This window comes from Tasmannia lanceolata, unplaced genomic scaffold (genome assembly GCF_043159265.1).
Source record: "Tasmannia lanceolata isolate RefF3 unplaced genomic scaffold, GAP_Taslan_0.1 ptg000037l, whole genome shotgun sequence".
Lineage (NCBI taxonomy): Eukaryota > Viridiplantae > Streptophyta > Magnoliopsida > Canellales > Winteraceae > Tasmannia > Tasmannia lanceolata.
In genome coordinates, this window is record NW_027518714.1 from 9,029,477 (window position 1) to 9,040,612 (window position 11,136).

General features: G+C 39.6%; 2 protein-coding genes across 3 annotated transcripts; both read left to right on the forward strand.

Annotated features, from left to right (window-relative positions):
* The first annotated feature begins 283 nt into the window (after window positions 1-283).
* LOC143860709 (rosmarinate synthase-like) lies at window positions 284-1,988 on the forward strand. The gene has a single exon (XM_077371501.1). It carries the CDS (start codon window positions 398-400, stop codon window positions 1,760-1,762), a length of 1,365 nt encoding a protein of 454 aa, XP_077227616.1. The 5' UTR covers window positions 284-397; the 3' UTR covers window positions 1,763-1,988.
* A 3,240-nt stretch (window positions 1,989-5,228) lies between these two features.
* LOC143860670 (cytochrome P450 CYP72A616-like) lies at window positions 5,229-9,843 on the forward strand. 2 transcript variants are annotated; one of them, XM_077371438.1, is made up of 5 exons: window positions 5,229-5,619; window positions 7,352-7,572; window positions 7,705-7,949; window positions 8,324-8,711; window positions 9,006-9,843. In XM_077371438.1, the coding sequence occupies exons 1-5, from the start codon at window positions 5,346-5,348 to the stop codon at window positions 9,429-9,431; spliced, it is 1,554 nt and encodes a 517-aa protein (XP_077227553.1). In that variant the 5' UTR covers window positions 5,229-5,345; the 3' UTR covers window positions 9,432-9,843. The 2 variants fall into 2 exon arrangements, with proteins under 2 accessions (XP_077227553.1, XP_077227554.1); XM_077371439.1 differs by lacking the exon at window positions 5,229-5,619 and adding an exon at window positions 6,593-6,826.
* Window positions 9,844-11,136: the final 1,293 nt, after the last annotated feature.

Genomic DNA, 11,136 nt, shown 5'->3' on the forward strand with positions numbered 1-11,136 from the left:
AGCCATCCACTAGTGGCCCTCTGATTGTGGCTAAGTTAATTCAATGGCTGTGATTTTCAAATTACGGGCCCACCCCAAGTGGGTGCTCAAAAAATCAATGGCTAAGATCACCACACACATGCTGACAGTGGAGAGATGGTTAGAAGTCAGAGCACGGTTCTTTTTTTATTCCAGCCATTTTCTTTGAATCCCATATTCTAAAAGAATCAAAACAATAGACAAAAGACATTTGCCAAAGATAAGCAGCTCATGGTTGAAGCTTCGTCAACATTAAGAAAAAAGAAATATAGAGAATTCACTTGGCCAACTATCAGATGACTACATATAAGAAACACTCATCACTAGAAAAGCTTACAGAAGAGAGATAAATAGAGAGAAGAAAGAAGCTCTCGCCCAAATGGAAGAGATGGGAGCTTGCTCAAAGCCTTCATTGAAAGTGAATTTAGTAAGCATTGAAACTATTACACGCATTACTCCCTCATCTAATGATTCTCCCCATCCATCTCGCCTTGATCTCTCCAACATAGACCAAATTCTCTTCAACCATGAATTGGGTCTGCTCTTCTTTTTCAACAATAACACTCTCCACTCACAATTCATGGACCCCAATCTCTTAAAACCAGCTCTCTCCAAACTTCTTTCTGAATTCTACCCCTTCGCCGGAAAGTTAGTCCCGGCCGGCCCACGAAACCGCCTACATGTAGAGTGCAACGACGAAGGCGTCGAATTCACAATCACCAAAGTCGAATGCCGATTATCAGACCTCCTACTCGAATCCGTCCAACCTGATTTCTCTCCCCTCCTCCCACCCAAGTCCGCCGAGCTCAAGCCGTGGGAGGGTCCGATCTTTCGTTGCCAAATCAATTCATTCGAATGCGGAGGAGTTGTCTTAGCTGCAAGTGCCAATCATTCTCTTGTAGACTTAGAAGGAATGCTCATCTTTCTAAGCCGTTGGGCCGATCTTGTCCGAAACCGAGACGATCATGCCAACCCAATCAAAGCAAAATCCCCGATCTTTGATCGGACTTTCCTACTCCCAAACGACACCCCGATTCGTAATTCGAATTTAAAACACATTGATGATCCACAAACAGACCATGATATCATCCAACTGAAGACTGTGCTACTAGAAATTACTAAAGAGAGAGCTGAAGCACTAAAAAATGAAGTGAAAGCCCAGAAACCAACACTCCCCGCAACTACCTTTCAATGCCTAGTTGCACTTCTATGGCGAAGTGTGACCCAGGCACGAAAATTCGATCCTTCAAAAGAGATTACACTTATTATGCTAGTGAATTGTAGGAAGTTCTTCTCAATCAAACCTCTCACATTTTGTGGTAATTGTTTTACTGAAGTTCGAGCGCGAATGAAAGCTGGGGAAGTCGCGGAGGGAGCTTTATGGGAGGTGGTGGAAAAGATAGGGGAAGCATTGGGAAAAGCCGACAAGGAGGTGGCCATGTCGGAAGTGAATTGGCTAGAGAGTCAGGATCAAACTCCCTTCGATTCGATTTCGATCCGTTCTGAGGGGGCGGCGGACGAATTTCGTGTGGCTAGCCTTATGTTTCCACTTGTTTATGAATTGGATTTTGGTTGGGGTAAACCGAGCGCGGTGAAGCCACTTAGCCAACAGAATGGTGTGGTTGTTATGTTCTATGCCCCGCCTCAGAAACCGGCCGGAATTGAGATGGTCCTCACTCTACCAGATGAGCATATGGAAAGTGTGGAGAAGGATGAGGAGTTGAGTGCCCACATCCATGGATGATCTACGCCGTTGGATCGGATGGAAATGTTGAATAAATGAATGTGAAGTGTTTTCAATATTTCATGGTTAGTAGGTTTCTATAGAGAGTCTCTGTGATTGTTGTGAGTCTGGTAAAAGATCCATTCTTGAGGGGTCTTCTTTACCTCCTGATGTGTACTTGTAAAGTAAAAGTACTTTTTACTTTTATAAAAAAAAAAGTCCAAAAAAGGATCCATTTATTAAAAAATTTATGCTAAAAAAATTAATGATTTGCTAGCATTGATTGCAAAAGGCATTTTGCAGATGGTCTGTTGCACGTGAGAGCAGCCAGACAGGTTCACTTTTCAGCAGATTTTGTCTTCATTCACTAGGTGAGTGCTCTCACATGCAACAGACCATCCGCGAAATGCCTTTTGCGATAGACACTAGCAAATCCCAAAACATTAGGGGCCGTTTGGATGTACGGATTTTAGAATCCGGAATTTCTTCAAAATTGTAGGTAAAAGACAAGAGAAGAAGCAGACCAGCCGTCATTTTTTACTCGTGTCTGACTTCTCGCCCTCCTTTCCGTCAACAAGAGGGTAGCAGATCCTCCCATATTTTCAGCTTTTAGAAATCTCAGGATGCAGGAGAGATTTTTAAAACCTGAATTTCTCACTTAAAATCCAAGAAACGTTGTCAAGACAACATGCATCAACTTGATCATGAACCCTCTTTTACACTGTTTTCAAACTAAAAACCTGGATTCTAAAATCCGCGTATCCAAACGGCCCCTTAAAGTTAAAAGGTGACCTATACGAAACAAGGGTATGTTGAAATAGATAATAGAACTATGAGACTGTTTGAAATGGATAATGGATACCTTCTATCTCTTTGTTTTGGTGTGGGACCGATACCGATTGAGATGTATCAAGTCCTGATTTCTTTTTTGAGGTGTCCAATAGATTAATAGTCCAACTTGGGGTCTCTTTCCTTCGTTGATTTGATGTGTCCCAAAGCCACCACAATTGATTAATTTTTTCCGACGTCATTTTCCTAGCTCCAATTCGTGCATCTATGACTATGACTTGGACTTGAATAGTTGATTTATCTATTTGACAAATGAGATGAAAAAGGAAAATGTTATCAGCACTACTGTATTTTGATGAGGGCACTCCTCATTTTATTAAAAGTACAGTATGGCTCGCACCATAGGATAATCCAGACCGTTCATTAGATGGGGCACAGCCTAAATAGGTTGTGCCCCAAAAATTATTTCCATAGGTTGATCCTAACCCTCCAATCTATAGAGGGTTAGGATCAACCCTCTAACATTCAAATCGGAGGGTTAGGATCAACCTACGGAAATGATTTTTGGGGCACAACCTATTTAGGCTGTGGCCAATCCAATGGACGGTTTGGATCATCCTGTTGTGCGGGCCATACCGTACTTTTAATATAGTGAGGAGTGTGCTGATAACATTTCCCTTTATCTAATTAGATTTATTTAAAGGGCAGTGATAAATCGACCCCCCGAAATGATAAATCGACTCCCCATGTGTCTATCTCTCTCCTCTTTCTCTCTCTAACCCAGAGGAGAGAGAAAGACACATGGGAAGTCGATTTATCATATTTGGGAGTTGATTTATCACTCTCCTTATTTAAATTAACCGACTATAGGATTTGTAAATATTTGCATTAACTAACTTATCAAAATAACAATAATAATACGCCTAGACAAATAAATTTAATTCATAGAGAGGTTTAGGCCATGTTTGGCAACCATGAAAACAATAATATTCCATGGAATATATATGGGGCCAATTGTTAGAGAAGGGCATTGGGCCCACTAATAGTGAGATGGAATAGTTTTTCATGGTTGCCAAACATGACCGTTGCTTTGCCTGTTGACAATGGAATCCTCCTTGTTGATAGAAATGGAGAAGTCAGGTGAGGATGGGCTGCAAAAGTCTTGTGTGAGGGTAGCCGTGTGGATGCCGATAATACGATGTGATGAGTGAAAGAGAGAGATGGCCCCATCAATAGTTTTGAGCTTTCGAATGGCATAGATGCACCTACCTGAGTGCTCACCCCTATTAAGTAATTCAACAACCTGACGCGCTTCGGCCCTGCCTGAACGGAATGGCATTACGTGGTCCTCAGAATTACCTCCGGTCAAGTCGGGTCTAATTTTTTATAAGAAAACTCGAGATTCGTAAACCAAACCCTACCCAAGGTAGTTTCTGGGGTTGGGACGGGTTTTCATTTTCAACGTAGGATAGTGACTAATTTTAAAGATTGTAGGAAAATAAAAAACCAATCTTCACACCAAAAATTTCTAAATTTATACTATCAAGTGTATAAATTTAAGGACACTATTTTCACATAAGACCTCAATCAAAGCAATTGTATTAATTCATTGGAAAATAATTTGCTACGCTATTCAAGAGATATTTAAAAAAGTCACAATAAATCCATGAGTCAGGTGGGGTTTCGGGGTTTGTTTTTTCTTTAAACCCGGCCCTACCCAAGATTGAGTTGGGTTTTCCAGTTTAAAACCTGACCCTTTTTAAACCCGACCCATGTTATTTTCGGGTCAGGTCAATGCGGGTCGGGTTTTGCCTGATCCAAGTTGCAGCCCTAAATGACCGGTTGTGGTTGTTAGCAGATAAAAACAGGGATACTGGAGATGGGAATGCCGGCTGCTGAAATCGCAATCCTGGGATAGCAAACCCAGTGCCGAACAGCCCCTTTTGTAATGCCATGTCCGTTCTGCATAGGAGAAAGGAGGTGGGATGTGGGTTGCCGCATGATGGTCAACAAGATCAATGGCCACGATTGCAGCCTATTAGTGAGACCCAAAAATTGATTGTTAGGATTGATCCCAACATTGCAGTGGGACCCTGTCTCATACGTATCCCAAGCGGTAGCCTACTACTCTTAGCCAATAAGAGAAGACTCCGAAGTAACTGTTAGAATCATCCGATCAGAACAGTAATTCAACTAAAGAGGGATCACTTATCATCACCGCCCAATCTTGATGAGATGGTGATATCAGATGTGTGTGCTGTGGCGGTGGGGGCGTCGAACACCCTTGAGAACATTTATGACGCGACAGTGTATCTATGACGGTGATGTATTTCACATGGGACGAAGTCGACCGACCTGATGTCTCCTCCCATTTGGAGTTGAATGTAAGACCAATGCCACGAATACCTTTCCATTAGTAGTATCATCCATTCAAAGTGGGACCCACGATCGTGAGATGTCAGTGGTGTTGGTGTAGTTTGTAACATAGTGTAAACTATAATGTAGGAATTCAATCGCACATCGAAAAAGAAAAGATTTTAGGCATTTACAATTTCTTTTACTGTATAGACATGACGCAGATAGTGATTAATCATGCCTCGGAGTCTTTGTTTTGTTTCTATTTAATTTTATTCCAACAAGTGGGACCTATGAGACGGATACTTGGGCCAATGATATTAGAACTCACCGGGAGAAGGGCCTATCCGTAGTTAATGAAAAGGATGAGCTGTTTCATGGTTATTTATGTAGGCTGAGATTTTCCGATTCTTTCTTCTTAGGAGCAAGCACTGAGCAGAGAGTGTAAAAGAAAAAAAAAATGGGTTATTTTCTGTCCATTTCTCTGTCCATTTCTTGTGTTTTGCTAGTTTCATGGACTTGGAGATTAGTTTACTGGATTTGGTGGAAACCCATGAAGCTGGAGAGATATTTGAAGGAGCAAGGGATCAGAGGCCCTCCCTACGAATTGTTGTACGGCAACTTAAAGGATATCTTCAGCGCCAGGATGAAAGAACAATCAAAACCTATGAATCTGTCTCACCAAATAGCTCCACGTGTCCATCCCTTCGACTATGAAACGATAAAGAAATACGGTATTTTCTCCATTTTCTCTTGGTTTTTTATTTTATATTTTTATGGGGTTTCTTTGATTTTTTTTTTTTTCATTCGCGTCCTGCCTTATTTCTCTTGATAAAAAAATTATTTACATTTTTAGACAATTTTCAATTTGTGGGCTTTTCCTGGAATCTGCTATCCTGCTTCATAATTTTATAATGAAATTCCACCAATTTTGTTCTTGTAATATGTTTTTTTCGTGAACATAGAAATAGGATAGCAAGTCTAGCCAAGGGAAGAAAACCCAGTTTGCTATAATTGGGGAAATAATTTGGTAGATTTTCAAACTTAGAGGTAGAATTTCATAAATCAGACATTATCCAATCTCGGAGCCTTGGTAGATTTTCAAACTTAGAGGTAGAATTTCATAAATCAGACATTATCCAATCTCGGAGCCATGGACGCTTGATTATTTCCTTTCTCAATTTTCTTATTTCTGATTGTGATTTGTTTCAGAAGCTGTTATCTGTACCCTGTTGCTTTGATAGATACACCAAAATGATAGCTGCTAGGAAGAAAACAAACACCATGGATAAGCAATTTTCCACGACGAGTAGGGCCCTATGTATTGATAAACAAAATGACTCGGTGGATAGTTGCCGATGGGGATCAATTCTTGGGTCCCACTTGGAGAAATTTTCGTGCATTCTAGACCGTTGATCTTGAAGAACATAACTACATGTCTTTGTCCCACGAGAAATAGACACGTCATGCCCATGCATAAGATAAAACAATACAAAAATCTATGGTTAATGGATCTAGGGCTGAAGATCATACGGTCAAGATTGTGTTTCAAAAAGCAAATGCGAATTAAAATACAGCCAGAGCAAATCCTAGTCTCTGTTGAGGTCTCCATTTACGTGATGGAATACTCAGTTGACTACGCAGTCATTATTTTTTATTAACTGTGTCTCCATCTTTTGCCTCTAACCATTATTATAATGGTTTTTACCGCTTTTTTCTAGGTGGGGGAAACGAGAGAAACGAAAAAAAAAAAAAAAAAATGAGAGAGGGAGAGAGAAAAAGGGAACTGAACATAACCGATTTCCAAGGAAAAAATTGCAATATAGTTGCATCGACTGGGTATGCAATCTGATGGGATTGAGGGTGCAATTCATGTTAACTTATTGCAACTTTACAAGCAAATTGCACTTGAAATCTGATTAGATTGCAGACCTAACCCAGGTGTGCAATCTGGTACAAGTTTACACAAATTATACCAACCATTCTATTAGATTGCACATGCAAACTAACAATTAGGCTTTGTTTTGCTTTGTTTTTTAAATTGGATGGATTGAAGTTGGATAGTTGGTTAATTCTGTAATATCCTTTTATGTTCACTAGAAATAGATTTTGAAATGGGTTTTGATTTTTGAGGTCTTGCCCAGAAGATAATGTTATCTGCTCTGTTCTACCTGGTTAATTCTGCAATAGGTTTTTCTGTTCACTCAAAGATAGATTTTTAAATGGGTTTTGATTTTTAAGGGCTTGCCCAGATAATAATGTTATCTGTTCTGTTCTACCAGAAATGGTTTTCAATATTCTCTATTGCATATTATGTGAGCAGGACTTAAAAGAAAGGATTTGTTTTGACGTTTGATTGTGTTGGGCTTTCTTAGTTTCAATCCAAGTTGTTCTAGAAATCTTTGTCTTTTAATATAATGAGTTTTTCATCAGTCCAACTACTAAAACTCCTACTGTAAACAACAGGCAAAATGTCTCTTGCTTGGTTTGGAACAAATCCCAGGGTGAACATCATGGATCCAGAGCTGATAAGGGAAATTCTGTTAAACAAGTTTGGTCACTATGCGAAGCCAAAACCAAACCCACTCACAAAGTCGCTGGTACCAGGACTTGTGACCTACGAGGGTGAGAAGTGGGCCAAACACAGGAGGATCATAAACCCAGCATTTCACCAAGAGAAATTGAAGGTTATTTCCCATTTCATAACAGTAAAAAATGACTGTTTCCATGATTTGCGGTTAATAACAGATCACACATTCCTGTTAGTTTTCACCTGCATTAGCTCCTACAATTAAATTTTATCTTTGTGTTTGATACAGCGGATGCTACCAGCATTCTCTACTTGCTGTAGTGAATTGATTAGCAGATGGGAGCAATTGGTAGTTTCCCAAGGATCCTCTGAATTAGACGTGTGGCCTGAACTCCAAACTTTAACAGGAGATGTGATATCTCGGACGGCATTTGGTAGCAACTACGAAGAAGGAAGGCGGATATTCCAACTCCAAACAGAACAAGCTAAGCTTCTGTTCGAAGCTGGTCGGTCCGTATACATCCCTGGCTTCAGGTTTGTTTTTCTTTTTACTTGCTTTCTCTTACTGATCTTCATTAACAATAAGAACAGCATATCAATAACGCAATTTAGTGGAATAGGAATCCTACACTAAAGTACCATAGAATCTCTTTGAACTACTGCATAGGTTAATGACAGGAAAAAATTCCAGTTCTATTATTAACCATTGGATTCAAGTGTTGTATGAGTGTTGACCAGCTCGGTCCACAGGGTCCCCCTTTTTCTGTCATATTTAATAGAAATTCTGCCTTCAACTTCTAGACTACGCTGAGCAACCCTTCCAATTCCATAGCGAAAGGAAGAAATCCATATGATAATTATCATAAACTGTATGTTTTATTACTCAAGCAACATTACTATTGATACAGGTTTCTGCCCACAAAGAAGAACAATAGGAGAAAGGAAATTGACAGAGAAGTGCAAGCTCTGTTGACGGGCATTATCAAAAAGAGAGAAAAGGCTCTTAAATTAGGAGAAGCCGATTATGATGACTTGCTGGGAATTCTGATGGAATCCAACTTAAAAGACTGTCAGGAAAATGGGAACACCAAGAGCAGTGGATTGACGACTGAAGACGTGATACAGGAGTGCAAGCTATTCTACTTTGCTGGTCAGGAAACAACATCCGTTTTGTTGGCTTGGACAATGGTTGTGTTGAGTATGCATCCAACCTGGCAACAAGAAGCAAGGGAAGAGATTTTACAAGTTTTCGGGAAAAACAAACCAGACTTTGATGGCTTAAACCACCTAAAGATTGTGAGTAATCGCTTGGTACATTCTCTTCAATATATTAACAACTTTTGCAGAGGCATAGGTAACCTATTACGAAAACTAGTGGCTGCAAATCCCAATCTCATGAATTTAAAAACCCTTGATTAATAGGAGAAATGATTTGTTTTCCCAACCCAAATTTGTTAAAAGCCACCTACTTGCTTATTTCTTTCATTGAATCTAAACATATTAACATATTAGATGTTTTAGCATGCAATTTCACAATGATTAGTAAAGGAAGCCATATGCTGTATGAAATTCTTGAAATCTCTATTGCAGGTAACCATGATATTGTACGAGGTTCTCCGACTATACCCGCCTGTGACTTTCATTACTCGGCGCACTTACAAAAGAATGACACTCGGAGGAATCGACTTCCCACCTGATGTACAACTCTCTCTGCCAATACTCTTTACTCATCATGATCCTGAAATATGGGGTGACGATGTGGATGAGTTCAAACCAGAGAGATTCTCAGGTGGTGTTTCAAATGCGACAAAGAATCAAGTTTCATTCTTCCCCTTCAGTTGGGGCCCACGTATATGTATTGGGCAGAGCTTTGCACTGATAGAAGCTAAGCTCGCTTTGGCCATGATTCTACAGCACTTCTCATTTGAGCTGTCGCCCACCTATGCTCATGCACCTTACACTCTCATAACCCTTCAACCCCAACATGGTGTTCAGATTATCTTACAAAAACTCTGAGATCATCTTTTCCATCAACATCCTTGATTACTGTCTGAATCGCTTATCATTATTATGAACAGTGTTAAACTCTACGGATCCAAGAAACTCCCTTATAAAGCAGTTTAATTTCATACAGGTATCCTTCAGCAGAGTTGAATTCAATGTCTATTTGGGATGTGTTGTAACCCAACTTCATGTCATAAAACTTTGTGCAGAAGGAAGATACAATTATCTTAGTTTGAGGAAGGAATTTGCTCATAGACATTGTATGATGTAGAAAATCTAGCCTTAAGAAGAACCCAACACATCTGCTGTGTTGTTGCTATACTTCCATTTGGACCATTTGTGGGCATTGGTAACTTTTTTAAGGGTGTAGCCAGCACTTGTGCTCCTTCCATAATAGCTATGTTGGGTGTTGCTTTGTCTTTGATTGTCTGTCAATTCATTCTATGGCTTTTTGTTTATAGAGTTTATAGCTCTTTCATTGTAAAAGCTATCTTTAAAGTGCCTGGTTTCTACTAGTTGAAGTAACTTTGGTAGTTTAGACTGTTATGCATGGGTGTTGCAAACACAAATCACAATCAAACTATATGTAATAAAAACAATAAAGCAAAGATACAGAACACAATAATATTTAGGGAAAAATACACTTAGACCCCCTGTGGTTTCTGACACATTCAACTCAACCCCTAATGTTTAAAAAGTTATAAGTAGACCCCCTGTTGTTTCAATTTGTGTAAGGTAGACCCCCTCAGTTGACGATTCGTCCACATATTGAAGGGTTAGGATGATCTGGATGGAGCTGATTTTTTAGGCACACCCTATCTATGTCAGGGCCCATCAAATGAACACTTTGGATCATCCAAACAATGTGGGCCCACAGTGTTTTTGGTAGTGTTTGGATTTGGGTATGGGCCCACATTGTTTGGATGATCCAAAGCGTTCATTTGATGGGCCCTGACATAGATAGGGTGTGCCCAAAAAATCAGCTCCTTTGGATCATCCTAACCCTTCAATCTGTGGACGAATTGTCAACTGAGGGGGCCTACCTTATACAAATTGAAACCACATGGGTTTAGTTGTAACTTTTGAAACATTAGGGGTTAAGTTAAGAATGTGTCAGAAACCACAGTGTATTTTTCCCTAAGATTTATGTTGGTTGACAGTGGGGGAAAAGCTAGAGTGCTACTTGCTGATTTTTACTAGGGGTGAAAGTGGGGCCATAAAAGTTGGTAACTATCATCGTGGAAATTTCAGATGCGTAAAGTGATCAATCCATATCTACAAAACCAAGGGCATTATTAACAGCAATGTGCTAACTACAGTGGAGTTTTTTGTTCCGTTTCATGCTTAAGTGTAATTTCTGTTACTTGATCACAACTCATCCTTACTAATCTCAAAATTTTCAGTTGCAATCCAGACTAAAAAGAACAGCAAAGTCCCCTTGTAAAAGGAATAAAATGTTATTCATAAGGAATTTAAATTCAAAAAACCAATCCAAACTAATTTGAACACAGCATAAAAATTTTGATCTGTTGATTATTGCGATTTGTAAGTTTCACCAAAAAAAAAATGAAAATTTCCCGAATAAAAGACAGAAATGCTACGAATACCTTTCCATTAGTAGCATCATCCATTAAAAGTGGGACCCAGCCCACAAGATGAACGATCGTGAGATGTTCAGTGGGACCTAGGAGAAGGATACTTGGGCGAATGATATTAG